This window comes from Eleutherodactylus coqui, chromosome 5 (assembly GCF_035609145.1).
Source record: "Eleutherodactylus coqui strain aEleCoq1 chromosome 5, aEleCoq1.hap1, whole genome shotgun sequence".
Classification (NCBI taxonomy): Eukaryota; Metazoa; Chordata; class Amphibia; order Anura; family Eleutherodactylidae; genus Eleutherodactylus; species Eleutherodactylus coqui.
In genome coordinates, this window is record NC_089841.1 from 245,138,010 (window position 1) to 245,154,597 (window position 16,588).

The following is a 16,588-nucleotide window of genomic DNA, read 5'->3' on the forward strand; positions in this document are numbered from 1 at the left end:
TTTGTTTTTCTTGTGCAGAGTTCCAAATTCCTTGCATAGGTATAGTTTATAAGATATTGCACGCTAAAGTCCATGAGATGGTATGCAGCAAACTCCTGTGTGGTGCAGAGTGTTAAGGTAGCAGAATGCAGTCCTAAGCTCTTGCTCATGACCTGAAGGTTCTGCGTTCAATCCCTGCATGATTCAGGTAGGTGGCTTGAGGTTGGGCAAAATAGGTACCCAGCTTGGGGCGGGGTAATAAAAATAATTACCTGAAAGTGCTGTGGAATAATTTGGTGCTATACAAATAAGAATTATTTATCTTCCTAGTGGTTGCTGCAGGTAGCTTATGGCCCATTTACGGCCCGATGATCGCTCAAACGACAGTTTGAGGGATCGCTTTGCATAAACTATTAAGTAGCTACTCAGCTACTTAAGAGCAATTAAAGGAGATGTCCCGAGGCAGCAAGTGGGTCTGTACACTTCTGCATGGCCATAATAATGCACTTTGTAATGTACATTGTGCATTAATTATGAGCCATGCAGAAGTTATAAAAAGTTTTATACTTACCTGTTCCGTTGCTGGCGTCCTCGTCTCCATGGTGCCGACTAATTTTCGCCCTCCGATGGCCAAATTAGCCGCGCTTGCGCAGTCCGGGTCTTCTGCAGTCTTCTATGGGGCTCCGTGTAGCTCCGTGTAGCTCCGCCCCGTCACGTGCCGATTCCAGCCAATCAGGAGGCTGGAATCGGCAATGGACCGCACAGAAGAGCTGCGGTCCACGGAGGAAGAGGCCATCTTCAGCGGTGAGTAGAGAAGTCACCGGAGCGCGGGGATTCAGGTAAGCGCTCCGGTGAGCTTTCTTTACCTCCCTGCATCGGGGTTGTCTCGCGCCGAACGGGGGGGGGGGGTTGAAAAAAAAAAAACCCGTTTCGGCGCGGGACAACCCCTTTAAGTGTGCCAATGAAGCCTTAGCTGAAAGCAGTTAATAGCCTGAGGGCTCAGATCCTTTTTTCCATTGTTTTCCAGCGGGAAACAATGCTATCAGCACTCCCCGTGGAGAACTGCTGATAAGGCTGAACAACTATTTTTAGGTTGAACTGAATTGAACGATCAGCTAGCAGTGCACGATGGGCGCGCATTTAGACGCAATGCTAATTATCACTAAAACAGTCGCCTTTTAGCAATATTTTTTTAATGATCATCGCTTTGTGTAAATGGGCCTTTACATGCAAATTTTTACGTTTGCGCATGAGATTTGTAACTCTGTATCAGTAATAAATCAAAGCTACAACCACTAAATTTATATGTAGCCTTGATTTATTTCTGATACAGAGTTACAAATCTCATGCATAAACGTAGATGTAAATATATATATCAGCACAGCATATTGAAGTAATGTGTGGGGACAATGAAACTATATAGATTACAATATTGTAATAAATACTAAGCAATGGTATAGGCAGCTGTAATTATTCTTTAAGATCAATATTTAGTAAGACACATGATAGGGCCCTGGGGCACTCCTTTGCCAGTTTCTGATACTGTATCTCTGCACTGCTAAACACCGCCACATGCATATGGATGGAGCAATGTTGCGTATTGCAGTGAAGCAGCCCATGGCCCCTATGGTAACACATTAAAGGGGTTTTCCATGGAAATACTGTTGATGACCTATCATCAGGATAGGTCATCAACAATTGATCATCTGGGGTCTGTTGCCCGGGACCCAGACCGATCAGCTGTGCAGGCACAAACTGTCAGCGCCGCAATAACACAGAGGTTGGAACGGAAGCCTCCACGCCGACCTCTGTGTAGTGGCCACCACTTGTAACTTCAGGCATGGATCTCAATGAAATCAAAGAGAGCCGTGCCTGCAGTTACAAGCACCGGCCTCTAAAAGGCCCTTTGTGTATTTGGAGCGGAAGCCTCCGAACCGACCTATATGTAGTGGCCAGCGTTTGTAACTGCAGGCACAGCTCTCATTGATTTCACAAACTGTTAAAGAGTCACTCCAGCGAAAACAAGTTTTTCAATCCCTACGCCTCTCACCTGATTGCTTGTCAAATGCTGGAGGTCTCCTCTGTTTATTGCAGCCACTTCCATGCAGTGTGGCTCCTTGTCTGATGATATCAGGCACCATCTTGATAGTGTGAGATTTTTTTTCACTTTTACATCTATCCCATGATGCATCACCTCAGCATTAGCTAGGGGATATACCATTATTCACATAAATATGCTACAGACCATAAGTATACACTCAGGAGGATGAGCTGTGATCTCCTCTATTATACCTGTGTGACAGGAGCTGTGTGATCATCATCAGTTACTGGGAAAGGAGTATCTGTGTCCCACTCTAAACAGGTTGATCTCTATCAGCGCCTTGTGTCAGGTTTAAACGATTGCAGTAAGCAAAAATGGATATACACTCACCTGGTGCTCAGTGGAAATTCCCATGCATCCCTGGGAACTGACTGGCACCTAGTGTCCAGATTCACCTAGTGCCCAGAGATTTCACATGGATGACAAGTGTGATGTGGGGGCAAGATTCACAGCCCCATATCGCGCTCGCCTGTGTGAAGTTAAAGGCCCTTTTACACGCAAAGATAATTGCTCAAACTGACAAAAGATTGAAAGATTTAGCAATGATTTTGCATAAAATTACACAGACATAATCACTCCATTTCTCTCATTAGCTAAGTAAACTCAGTAGCAGCCTGGACTTGGGGTTAAGGACCATTTACATACAAAGATAATAATTCAAAACATAGGTTTTATGTGATTGCTTTGCATAAACTGCTAATGGAGGCTTATGTCCATTAGCAGGTTATCACCTTCATTTGCATGTAAATGAGTCTCCTCCGGACCTGTATGCATAAAAACAGGTGGTCTGCTCTCTGCATTCAGCTCCTGTGTTCTGCCATGGGGCTGCAAGCTGAATACAATGTAATCAGCGCTCCTGTGGTGAATACAGCACCATGTAAAGTAAACACAACACGCAATCTGTGTTATATTCTCTCCAGCTGCACAATGGATTTTATGCTCAGCTAAAAATCATTGTTCAGACGAAGATTGAAAGAAGGCAGCATTTCCACACAACAATTATCGCTCAAACGATGGCTTATGAGCAAATTTTGAGTGATAATCGTTACGGGTAAATGGGCCTTTATTGTGAGGGATTATCTGCCCAGCGAGATTCCATTGTTCTCTCCAGTCATCTATTTGCCTTTCATAATAATCAATGAACTCATTGTGTATGCAAGATAAACAAATCCATCATGGAGTCTTTTGAAAGATGGAGAGAAATGCATATAAATGAAGATATTCGCACAGTCTACCAGTGGCTTCAACGATGGATTTTGTGCAGGCTGAAATCCATCGTTAAAACAAAAGTGCACGACTGCCCACGTTTACACAGAACAATTAACTCTCACTTTTGGGAAGTCTAGTCTTTACCAATCAAAGTGTGAAAACATCAGTCTGGCATAGAGTGATTAAAGTAAAGGGGCTGGTGATTGAGTCTACTGGAGAATAATGGTGAGGTGTGAAAGGTGACCTTTTACAAATTCAAGAAGTGTGTGCAATTTTCTTTTGATTTGTGGTTATTTCACAAGTACTTTTGATTTATCCATAGTTTGCTATTTAAGAGCATATACTTATAATCAAAAAAGCTTTACAATATGATGAATCACCATATAAAGTAATCAATTTTATGTTTCTAGTCCATTTAAAATTACATGTGCAATACACGATTTTCACCCATTGAATACACAATTCCTTTCTAAAACTGTCATAGGTTATATGTTAATCACAATACTTCAGTTTTCTCTTCTATTATAAGCTTGCTTCACTTGTCTATAATCCACTAAATCAACTTCTCTAAAGGCGTGGGCTGTGATAAACATTGACACACCTCAGAATCATATGTGCCCTGTGACAACCTACAATTGTGTTACTAAGGCGTGACTTCACTCCCCTCCACATAGACATCCCCTATTACTGCATCTAGCATTTACTAAAGACCTAAAGCTATTCCAATCCACGTGTAAAAAATTGCCCATTTAACCCCTTGAGTGGCACGCCCGGAAATTTTCCAGGACGAGTTCCACTGCCCATAGTAATTTCCGGGCTATGTTTCACTATGGGACCTGCAGAGCACATTGCTATAAGCTGTAGCAGTGTGCTCTGCCTGCACAGACCCATATAGAGCAGTGCAGGACTTTGAAATAAGAAGCAGAAGATATTACCGATCTATCGGCAATCTCCCGCTTCTAATTTCAAACTCCTGCACTGCTTTTGTTTACAGGTTGCCATGGAGACCATTGGCTTGTTAGAAGCCAGCCCATGGTCTCTGTGGCTGGGAGAGATAGTGCTTCGCTGTCAGAGGATAGCCAGGCACCTGCTCTTACAGCAGAGAATAGAGAAAATCTCCGATCTACAGGAGACCGCAGCATGTAAATGGCTGACAGAGGGAGGTGGCTCCCTCTGTTGGAGGATAGCTGGGCACCAGCTCTGACACAGCAGAGAATGGAGAAAACCTCTGATCTCTGCTGTGTTAACGCTTTACATGCCGCAGTCTATCCGACTGCAGCATGTAATGGGGCTGTTACCATCGGACTCTTGCAATGTGATCAGGGGGTCCTGATGAGTCTCTGTGGAAGTCCACTAAAGAAAGAAAAAGTCTTTAAAAAGAAAAACACTTTTCTCCCTTTAACTTTGTAAAAAATTAAAAAACAAAATTATACATGTGATATCCCTGCATCGTTATGACCCAGAGAAGGAAGTTAGTACATTATTTAACCCCTTATTGACGTGCCCCCCCCCCTTTTTTCCCCCTTTTCTTTTTTTCCTTCTCCCGTTTAAAAAATCATAACTCCTTTATTTATCCATCGACGTCGCTGTATGAGGGCTTGTTTTTTGCGGGACGAGTTGTATTTTTCAATGGTGCTATTTAAAGTACCATATAATGTACTGAAAAACCTTTACAAAATTCTGAGTGGAGTAAACTGAAAAGAAAATGACATTCCACCATCTTTCAGTGCGTCTTGTTTCTACGGTGCACAAACTGCAACAAAAATGCCCTGATAACTTTATTCTATGGGTTGGTACGATTGCTACGATACCAAACTTGTATAGTTTTTCTTTTTGTTGTACTACTTGTATTTTTTTTCAAAGACATTTAATTTTTAAAAATTATTTTCTGCTGCATCTGCTGCACGCAATAACTTTTTTATTTTTCTGTCGCCGTAGTTTAGCAAGGGCTCACTTTTTACGGGATGCCAAATAGTTTATGTTAGCACTAATTTGGAATACATACGACTTTTTGATCGCTTTTTTATTGCACTTTTTCTGGGAGACAAGGTGACTGAAAAAGTGCATTTCTGGCATTCTTTTTTTTTTTCGGACTACGTTCACCGTGTGGGGCAAATAATGCACTTCTTTCATAGATCAGACTTTTACAGACACGGTGATACCAAATATGTTTTTTTGTTTTATGATTTAGATTTTTTTTATTATAGATATGGAAAAAGGAGGGTGATTTAAACTTTTATTACTTTTCTTTTTAAAAAATTGTGAAAAAGAAAAAAACTATTACAATTTGGTATTGGCATAATGGTACTGTCCTATAGAATTACTTTAATATATCATTAATACTGCTCAGAGAATGCAGTGAAAAATAAAAATAAAAAACATGCCAGAATTACAGATTTAGTTAATTTTGCCACTAAAAAAAATGGAAAAAAATACGATCAAAATTTTACATGTTCCTAAAAAATAGATAACTGAAGACTGGAGTTCATCCGGCAAAAAACAAGCCCTTCTAGGGCCCTGGCAATGGAAAAAAAATTATACAGCTCTTGGAATGTGGCGACACAAAAGGAAACCTTTAAAAAAGAAATGTTTTGAGACTTCCGGTTCCGGCGCCATGGAGTGAGCAGGGAAGCCATAAAGCTCCGACAACGCCGCTCCAGCAAACAACCTAGCACAGCTGCCGCCGACCCCCCACAACCGGGAGAAGATTACCTGAACCCCAGGGAAGCTTCAGAGACCACCAGAGAAGAAAGGAAGACGGCAGCGCAAACCCCACCTGCTCGCAGAACCGCCGACCGCAAGGTGCAACACGCCGGCTGCAGCCCGCAGACTGAAAACCAAGAGGTCTACTCAGGCAGAGTGGCGTGAAGGACCAGAACCGGGCAAAACAACAGCAAAGCAGAGCCCGGAGACACGGCGCGGACGAACCAGCCGGGATCGGACGGGTGCAGGAGACGGTAGGAAACACGTGTCCCCCCCCCACCGACAGAAGACATACCTGTGCCCCGGTGGGCGGACGAGCGGCGCTGATATAGCTAAGAACCCGGACTGCCGGCAGCCTCCCCAACTCTCTGGCTAAAGTCAGACTTCGGAGGGCAGAGGAGAAAGCAGTGTAGCAGCGGCGCCAACCACCGGTACAGCGGCAGCCTGACGGGGTCAGCGCCTCCACACTCCGAGTGAAGGAACCAGGGAGGGGAGAAACAGGGAGAGATGGAGCCTGCACAGAGGACAATAAAATCAGAAGGCATCATAGCCCAGCTGCCCTGCTGAATATAGCGGCAGGGCAGAGTAAAACACACACTCTCCCCCCCTCCCCTCCCCCCGCCTCCTCAGGGGTCACAGCGGCCATTATGAGTCCCATGAGGCAGTGAGATAAACTGCACAGGGACAAGTCAGAAACCACTGAATCCCAACAACCACCAGTCAAACGACTAAAACAATAAAAATAATAAAAAGAAATACCCCGGATCCGTCCCAGAGAACACACAAAACACAAAGTGAACTGTAAAGAACATACTAACAATAACGCAACAGTGAAACCAGTCGAAACGCGGCATCTGCTGTTGACTGATAAGTGATGACAGAAAATAGCGGAGACACCTCAACATCTAGTCGTAGAATCATTCACTGGACAACCGCAAGCCGCCAAAAAGAAACCCGTTTCCTCATCGCGTGTGTAATACTATATATAACAGCATACCAACACATAACCTAATTACATGGAGGACTTTGTGGTCAAGATGGGGAGAACTAGAGCAAAGCAAAATGAAACACCAGCTAAAGCCACGGCTAAAACACTAACGGAAAAGGAAATGACACCGTACAAAAATCCCTCCTCTATGCCTCCCTCACCGCTAGACCAAGAAAATTCATTATCTCAAGACGTGACAACGATAGACTATAAGGCCTTAGCGATTGAGGTGGCAAAACTGATTGCACCAGATATTCAAACTACACTGGCAAACACCGTGGTGGACACCCTGCATGATCTCAGAGACGCGGTATCCCAACATGGCAACCAACTAGACGTAATGGAATACGACATAGAGGCAATATCTTCAGAGCAGAGCTCCAACACCAAAAACGCAGAGAAACTGATACGAGAGAATAGACTGCTCTGGGACCGGTTAGAGGACCTAGAAAATAGATCTCGACGAAACAATCTACGTATTATCGGAATCCCAGAATCCTATCTACAAAAAGATCTACGCCAACTATGTGAATCAACGATTCCCAATATTTTGGGGATCCCCCAGACATGTAGGATTGAAAGAGCACATCGCCTAGGCCCCGACAAACGATATGCAAACTCAATTACTAATACAAATGCAGCAATTAAAATACACCCGAGACCGATAATAGTAAAATGTCTGGATTTCACAGATAAATCGTTAATCCTACGTAATTTCAAGAGCCGCAACAAGATACTAGAACTCGAGGGCCACAAAGTACTAATCTAAGCAGACTACTCAATGGAAGTACAACGCAAGAGAAAAGAGTTTTCCCCAATATGTTCAGAACTCTACAAGAAAAGAGTAAAGTTTGCACTATTATACCCGGCGATATTAAAAGTGTTCTATACTAATGGAGATACTCTCATTTTCCATGATCCGAGGAAAGCGGAACAGGTACTATCCTCCCCAAGAGCAAGAAAAATACCTGACAAACAGAGGAACCACTCAAGCTCGACGACAGAGGCAAAAAGCCACGGACAAGCAGACAGCCCAAACCACTCGCCAACATCGGAAGAAACAACAACAACACGAGAACCTCGCCGCAAGAACACAGCAACGACTGACCCATCCCCATGAGACCGTCAGCCGTGAGTACGAAAACACACGAGAGACATTTCAGAGATATTTCAGAGATATTTCAAGAGAAGAGAAACTTTGATCTAGAGTATTTGACACAAAGAGAACTTTAATTGGTTTACAGATATTACAGTTAAAATGTTATAGAGTGTAATAGAGCAAGACAATTGAAAATGCTGGAGCGGAAAGAAAGAATACATTTATGTATGTATATATTGGAGTGGAATTGTTTCCATTCTATTCCACTACGTGACACAAGTAGGAGCAAGGAATAAGGAAAAGCACAGTCGACATTGCACGACTGCAAGTAAATCTTGCCCTCACAAACTGCTCACGAAGTGGAATTGAAGGAAGTCAACTTATGCACTCTTCCTAGGGAGGTACGCAAGGTGTTGTACCCTGAGGGAGAAAGCATAATATTTCCTTCCTGGTGCTCGACTAACTGTTATCCCAACAGTAACCATTAGACGCAGCGAAAAAGGCACCAGGGACAAGGGAAAGGTTAATCTCAGTTAGAAAGTTAGAGTTTATAAGTGGAGACTCGTTGATGTAACCAGGGGAGACCGGCACACGTAACAATAGGACAGAAGTACAAAGCAACAAAAGATGAAAATTATAACGTGGAATGTTAAGGGTCTAAGATCACCCCACAAACGTACGGCTGTTCACAGACATCTCAAAAGACTTAAAACAGATATAGCATTACTCCAAGAAACTCACTTAACCAAAGAAGACTTCTTCCGTATGCGGAAACTTTGGGTAGGAGAAGTATATGGATCACCATCAGTGCAATCAAAAGCAGGGGTGCTGATCCTTATTAGAAACGGCTTAAACATTGAAGTTCAGGATCAATGGAGCGACACAGAGGGGAGGATTGTAAATTTACACATAAAAATAGGATCAGAGAGACTCAGTGTCTACAGTGTGTATGGACCGAACTCAAACAACAAACAATTCCTAACAAATCTATCCGACAGACTGCTTACTGACACAGAGCCCCATAAAATAGTGGGAGGGGACTTTAACGCAACAATTAAAACATCAGAAGACCGACGCAACCAGAATAACAAGGGAGATAGTACCAGACACCAAGACACCAATTTAAAGAACTTTATACACAGTGCTAGGCTCAAAGATATATGGAGGGAACTCAATCCAGAGGGACGCGAATATACACATTTCTCACATGTACACACATCATGGTCTAGAATAGATTATGTATTCACAACACCCCAGTTAGCTTCAAGAACATCTAACATCACCATAGGCGAAATGATCATCTCGGATCACGCCCCTGTGATATGGTCCCTAAATGAGCAAACACCAAGGAGAACGGATTACATATGGAGATTCCCAACATTTCTGGTAGAGGACGAAACCTTTTGTGCCCTATTAAGAGGGTGGTGGTTGGAATATATGTCCGACAACGAACCACACACAAATAACCCCCAATTGCTGTGGGATGCGGCTAAGGCAGTGATAAGAGGCAGAATAATAGCCTATGTAATCTCCCTTAAAAATAAAATCAAAGACAAAATAAACGATTACAGCAAACAACTACGGGAAACATACACACAATTTCAGGGGAAACCAAATGAAATCAACAAAAAAAAAATGGAAGGCAACAAAAGAATCCTATGAGACATGGCTCCATAAAAGAGAACAAATGCTATACACATGGAAAGAGGCGAAATTATTCAAATATGGAAACAAAGCAGGAAAAATAATGGCTAACTTGGCAAGGGGACTGTCTCATAGGAACAATATAGTGGGCCTAAAAGACAACTCGGGGAAAACACAAAACCATCCACAAAAAATTAATCAACTGTTCTTTGACTTCTGCTCAAAACTTTACTCCCACACGCAGACAGACAAGGGTCCAGAAATAGACCATTTTATAAAAATAAACTGGCCCACAGTGTCAGAAAACCAAAAAACAGAACTAAATGCGCCCATAACCATAACAGAAATCAAAGAAAGCATATTGAAATTGGGAAATAACAAAGCCCCTGGCCCAGACGGCTACATGGGTGAATTTTTCAAAGTACTAAAAGACCAGACCGCCCCAATACTGCAATCCCTATTTAACGGATACATGAAAGACAGCCCCATCCCATCTGAGATTAATACAGCACATATCAAATTGCTACCCAAACTGGGAAAAGACCCAACAGACGTAAAATCATATAGACCAATATCTTTAATTAATACAGACCTGAAGCTGATGGCCAAAATCATGGCTGACCGCCTGGCCGGAGTTATGCCCCAATTAATCTCCCCACTACAAGTTGGTTTCACAAAAGGACGCTCAGCCATCACGAATATACGAAAAATACTGACAATATTAGATGACATTAAAGTACACCCTCTACTCCACCCCTCACCAGCCTTCCTGGCAATAGACGCAGAGAAGGCTTTTGATAACATCCTATGGCCTTGGCTAAAAACAGTAATGGACAAAATGCAGTTCGGGGGCCCCTTCTGCACATATTTATGGAACCTATATTCCACACCGCAAGCACAAGTATACACACCAGGTTTCTTATCACAAAAATTCCCCCTACAGAAAGGCACCAGACAAGGGTGCCCCTTATCCCCACTCCTATTCAATCTAGCAATAGAACCCCTGGCAAGAACCCTAGAAAACTCCACAGAAATTGAAGGGATCAAAATTGGGAACAAAACAATTAAAACCATGTTATTCGCTGACGACATCCTGATAGCACTAGGGCAGTGATGGCGAACCTTTTAGAGACCGAGTGCCCAAATTGCAACCCAACACCCACTTATTTATTGCAAAGTGCCAACACGGTAACGTAACCAGAAGGGCGGTTTCAGAGGCGCGTGAGCGCAAAAGCGCTCGTTCCTGCGCATCATTTTTGCACCCGAATGAGTTTTTTTGGCTTGTTAACATGTCTGTTTTACGGCTCTCCTCTAGACCTCGATGGAGGTCTAGGGTTCACGAAACGGACAAAGATAGAGCAGGTCCTATATTTTTACGTTCTGTGAAAATCACGGGAGCAAAAAGAGGAAGTGAGAATGAACCAGTTGAAAACAATGGGTTCTATTCTCGGAGTTATGCATGCGGGAATACCCCCATAAATAACAGCCCCATGTGCATGAAATAATGCATACACTTACACCTTTTGTCTTAAAATTAACACAATAACGGAGCTTTCAATGATGCTAACAACTTTTTATTGAATGGTAAACGTTTGCATTTGGCATGCTTTTGAAGAATTAATGTGATTTTTGCTGTTGTATGGATGCAGATAATTTGTCTAACCTTGGCTCATACTTTGTAAGTTTGAGAGCAACACACGCAGCACTCAGGTCATCTGTTAGTCGGTTTCTGGTGTCAGATTTGATATAGTTCAAAGCTGAAAACAGCTGCTCACAAGCATAGGATGATCCAAACAAAGTAAGGATAGCAATCCCAAGTGCCTTCATTGACTTAAAAGTATTTGGGAGAGAATTCCACACTTTAAGGATTTCATTTTCGGAACTAGGTGTGCTGTCATTTGTCATCCCTTCTATCTCCTCAAGCTGTTGACGCAGGTCAGAGAATTTATTTTTCCAGATACTGTTTTCTTGAAATTCCAAGAGCTCCATTTCCAGATTACCTAAATCTAAACTTTGCAAGCAGGAAAAATCAAGATCTTCAAATTTTGCTTTATCTGGAGAAGTTAGAAAATACAGGGTTGTCTCCAACTTACGGAACTGTGAAAAACGGTTATTAAAATTCACCTTTGCAGCTCCTACAATGCTAGAAAAATCCTTGTAGATTTGCCGATGGATTGCAGAATTGTCTGCAAAAGTCGTAGAATTGTCTAAATGCCTTTTTAGACTTGGGAAATATTTGAGCTGCCCACTTTCAAGGTCTCTTTCAAAAACCTGCAGTTTTCTCTCAAATGTTTTAATATCACAAAACATCCTTTCTGCAGTTTTCCCTGCACCTTGCAGCTGTTTGTTCAGTGCATTGAAGTGTAGCGTAAAATCTGTGAGAAACATGAGGTTGGTAAGCCAGGCCATATCGGTGAGCTCTGGATATTCCTGCACTTTTTCATTCATGAATAGCCTAATTTCATCCAAGCAGGCTACAAATCTCTCCAGGACTCGGCCTCTGCTCAGCCACCGCACATTATTATACATGAGCAAACAATTATACTGCGCCTGAACCTCCTCAAGAAGTGCTTGAAATTGTTGACAATTCAGAGCACGAGCCATGATGTAATTCACCATTTTTGTGACATCTTTGATGACATCATCAAATTTTTTGCCACTTTCTCTGGCACAAAGAGCTTCTTGGTGTATGATGCAATGGAACTGAATGACTTCATGCTTTGCTTCCTTAACGAAGAACTGTATGAAGCCAGATGTTGCCCCCACCATAGAAGGTGCCCCATCACTAGTAATGGAGACCACTTTTTCTGGTCTTATGTCTTGTAACAAAAAGGCCTCCATCACAGCATTGTAGATATCTATCCCTTGTGTTCTTTTAGGCATAGACACTAGTTTCACCAGTTCTTCTCTCATTATGTCACCAACTGCATAACGCAAGATTATGGCTAGCCTTGCATGATTATTTATATCTGTGCTTTCATCCAAGCACATGGAGTAACAGGCTGCATTCTGTAAGTCAGTGGTGAGTTGCTGACTAACATCACTTGCCATGCGCTGGACTCGATTTTTAACAGTATTTCTGCTAAGTGGCATCTCAGAGATGCGTTGAATAATTTTGTCTTTGCTTGGGAAATCATGAAAGAGGGAATTACTCCCAGACAACATGGCCGTTTTGATAATCTCCCCATCAGAGAGGGGTTTACCATGCTTTGCTATGCACAGCGAAATTTGAAAGCTGGCAGCTGTCACATGATTTGTTTTAGAAAGGTAGTTGCTAAAACTAAGATGCTGGGAATTATATTTCCTCAATTTTCCTTCCAAACACTCTTTTCTTTCTGTTTCACTAAGTTGGGAAACACTTTTGTGGTTGGTGTCAAAGTGTCGTCTGACACTTGATGTGCGACACACAACACTTTCATTGCACAGAATACATAAGGCTTTTCCATTGCGCTCAATCACTCCAAATGACTCTGTCCAGGCCTCTTGGAATGACCTTCCACTATCTGGCTTTGATTTTTTTGCTGTACTCATTTTTGGGAGTCTACAAAAACACAAAATAATTTTTAAAAAAATGAAGCACCCAATACTAATCTCTCTCTACACCAAAAATAGCTAACAATATTAGTAGTAACCCGTGACGGACTTATTCTCCAGAACCTTGTCCAATTCCCTTGTAAAAGCATGTAGCCTAGATGTCATCACCATATCCAGTGGCAAGGAGTTCCACAGGTTAACCCATTAACACTACAGGATGTACAGTTACGTCCTGCAGGTTTTGAATGTGTATGGAGGGGGATTGCGGGGCGATCTTGTTCCATACAATGCGGGTGCCAGCTGTTTCTTACAGTTGACACCCACCCGCAACAGCTCTGATAAGCTGCACCGTTCATTGGAGCTATTAACCCTTTAAATTGCGGCATTAATTCTGACAGCAGCATTTAAAGGCCCTGACCCATTTTTGGGGGTCCAGCACTGCCCCCTGTGATAAGATCGCAGGTTGCGAAGTGTTTGTCATGACAGCCCAGGGGCCTTCTAAAAAGCTACAGGGCGGCTATTGCAGATTGCCTATCAAACCAGGCCTGTGGCTTGGTAGATAGACTGCCCGTCAGATCGCAGTATGATGTAATGCTGTGGCATTACATCATACTCCAGGAGCGATCAAAGCATTCCTAGTTGTAATCCCCAAAGGGAGGGCTAAAAAAAGTAAAAATAAGATCAATATAGTTTTATTAATTGTAAAAAAAAGAAGTTTAAATCCCCCCCCCCCTTTTTGCCATATCTATAATAAAAAAATCTAAATCTTAAAAAATAAATACAGAGTTGTTATCGCCGCGTCCGTAAAAGTCTGATCCATCAAAGTAGCACATTATTTACCCCACATGGTGACCGTCATCCGAAAAAATTAAAAAAAAAGAACGCCAGAAATGCACTTTCAGTCACCCTGTCTCCCAGAAAAAAATGCAATAAAAAGCGATCAAAAAGTCGTATGTATTCCGAAATGATACTAAAATAAACTACTGGACATCTCGCAAGAAATGAGCCCTCGCACAACTACGTTGATGGAAAAATTAAAAAGTTATTGTGCGCAGATGATGGCGGCATAAAATAATTTTACAAAATTAGATGTCTTTACAAAAAAATAAAAGTAGTACAGCAAAAAAAACGATACAAGTTTGGTATCATTGTAATCGTACTGACCAACTCGTCCCGCAAAAAACAAGCCCTCATACAGCAACGTCGATGGATAAATAAAGGAGTTGTGATTTTTAAAAGGGAAAAGGAAAAAATGAAAATGGGGGAAAAAAACGAGTCCACGTCATTGCAGGGTTAAACGTGAACTTTGAGCCACCTGCACATAGCCGGGTCAGATCCCGCAGCGGAATCAACCCTGTGCCTCGCCAGTGATCCCCGCGTACCTATCCGGGTTCTTCATAATCTGTATTGCGGCTCTACCAGCCAGCATGCATGCGCAGTACAGATTATGCCGCGCTGACGCAGGTCCTGCGGCCATTCTGTAATTATGACTGCGGAATGGCCGCAGGACAAGCTGCTTCCATTGACTTCAATGGAAGCCATCTGTGCGTAGCCCTCACAGAATTGCTGCATGCTGTGATGTCTCTTCCGCGAGCGGAAAATCGCAATCAATTTCTGCTCATGGAAGTGAAACCACGTATTTCCCCAGCATGCTATGGGGCGGTATTTGCTGTGGAGTTCGGAGGTGGACGCCCGCTGTGGACTCCACAATGCAAATCCACCTGTGTGCGTTCTGCCAAAGGCCCCCTGCACATGAGCGGAAATTCCGCGGTGGGATTTCCCGCGGAATTTCCGCTGCTGGAAGCCTGCATAGGATTGCGTTAACAAACGCAATCCTATGCAGACGGCCGCGGTTTGGCCGAGTGAAATATCGCGCAGCAAACAAATTGCGGCACGCTCTATTTCTGTGCAGGGCTTGCAGAAATGTCACTCACCCGCTGCCGGCTCCGGTCTGCCCAGCAAGCCAGCACATCAAACATCCGGAGCTGCGGGGCGCGGATGAGTACGCACTGGTCCCTGCAGGTGCTCGGGTCGGATCCCGCCGCGAGAATTCTCGCTGCCGGATCCGATCCGCCCGTCTGCAGGCGGCCAAAATACAACATGCTGCGATTTTCCATCCGCGGGCGAAAAGTCGCAATTGATTTTCGCCCGGCGACATGGAAAACTGATTTCCAACAGCATGTCTATGTGCAGTATTTGCATTGCGGAATCCGGAGGCGGACACCCGCTCCGGATTCCGCAGTGCCAAAACGCCCGTGTTTATATGTGTAGTGGTGAACTGAAGTGTTTAGCAGTTATCTTTGCAGTAACTGCTGTTCGCTTCTTACTTTAACCCAGGCAGCAAGGATCTCTTCTTTACTGCTGAAGCTCTGCTCTGCTTCTCTCACCACAGGCAGTCACTGAGCGAAGGCTGTTGTCGGCTCTGCATTGGAAATCCCCGCACTACTTCTGACATGGGAGGTAGAAAGCGCTCCCATTGGGCTGCTGTGCGGAGGGGCGGGGATATGAGGAGCAGACAACAGCCTGCGCGTGCCGGCATCTCCTTCACCTCCGCTGCCGTCTGGGCTTTATTTAAATCTCCCGCTATAGGAGTGACAGGGGAGTAAGGAAGCGCTCCCATTGGCCTGATGTGTGGAGGAGCGGGGGGCGGGTACGAGGAGCTGCTAGAAGACCGCGCGTGCCGGCAATCAAGTTCACTCTGCAGTCAGCGCTGCCCTGCCTTACTTTTGACAGGGCAGGAAGCTCTCTCTGCAGTGCCGACGGCCAGGTGATATCAGCGAACAGCACGCGTGCCGGCAGAAAGGGCTCCGCGTGCCCTCCCCGGCACGCGTGCCATAGGTTCGCCAACACTGCACTAGGGCGACCGCACACAGACTTATATAAAGTCTTTAACCTACTGGGAATATTTGAGAAAAAAATCAGGATTCAAAGCCAACACCACAAAATGTGACTTGATGGATATCTCGCCGCTGGGCAAACTAAGAGACTCAACCTTCAAAGACTGCCCAGTAAACATAGTCAAGAACAGTATAAAATACCTGGGGATACATATAGGGAAAAGACCAGAAACAATATACTCATTAAACTAGCCCCCTCTGATAGCCAAAATAATTAAAGAACTAGACAAATAGAGCAACTTACCACTTTCTCTATTAGGCAGATCCCATCTAATCAAAATGATAAGCTTCCCAAGATTGTTAAACCCATTGCAAACAATACCCCTGTTACTACAAAGGCGAGACCTGGAAAAACTTCATAAAGCGTTCACGACTAGAGATGAGCGAACGTACTCGTCCGAGCTTGATACTCGTTCGAGTATTAGCGTGTTCGG

At 43.6% G+C, this 16,588-nt stretch overlaps 1 protein-coding gene across 1 annotated transcript; it reads right to left on the minus strand.

Annotated features, from left to right (window-relative positions):
- Positions 1-11,340: 11,340 nt before the first annotated feature.
- On the minus strand, positions 11,341-12,888 carry LOC136628954 (general transcription factor II-I repeat domain-containing protein 2A-like). The gene has a single exon (XM_066605025.1). It carries the CDS (start codon positions 12,886-12,888, stop codon positions 11,341-11,343), a length of 1,548 nt encoding a protein of 515 aa, XP_066461122.1.
- Between the last annotated feature and the right edge of the window lie 3,700 nt (positions 12,889-16,588).

Coding starts and splice junctions, on each gene's coding strand:
- LOC136628954 (XM_066605025.1), bottom strand. CDS start 12,888: ATGTTGTCTGGGAGTAATTCCCTCTTTCATGATTTCCCAAGCAAAGAC.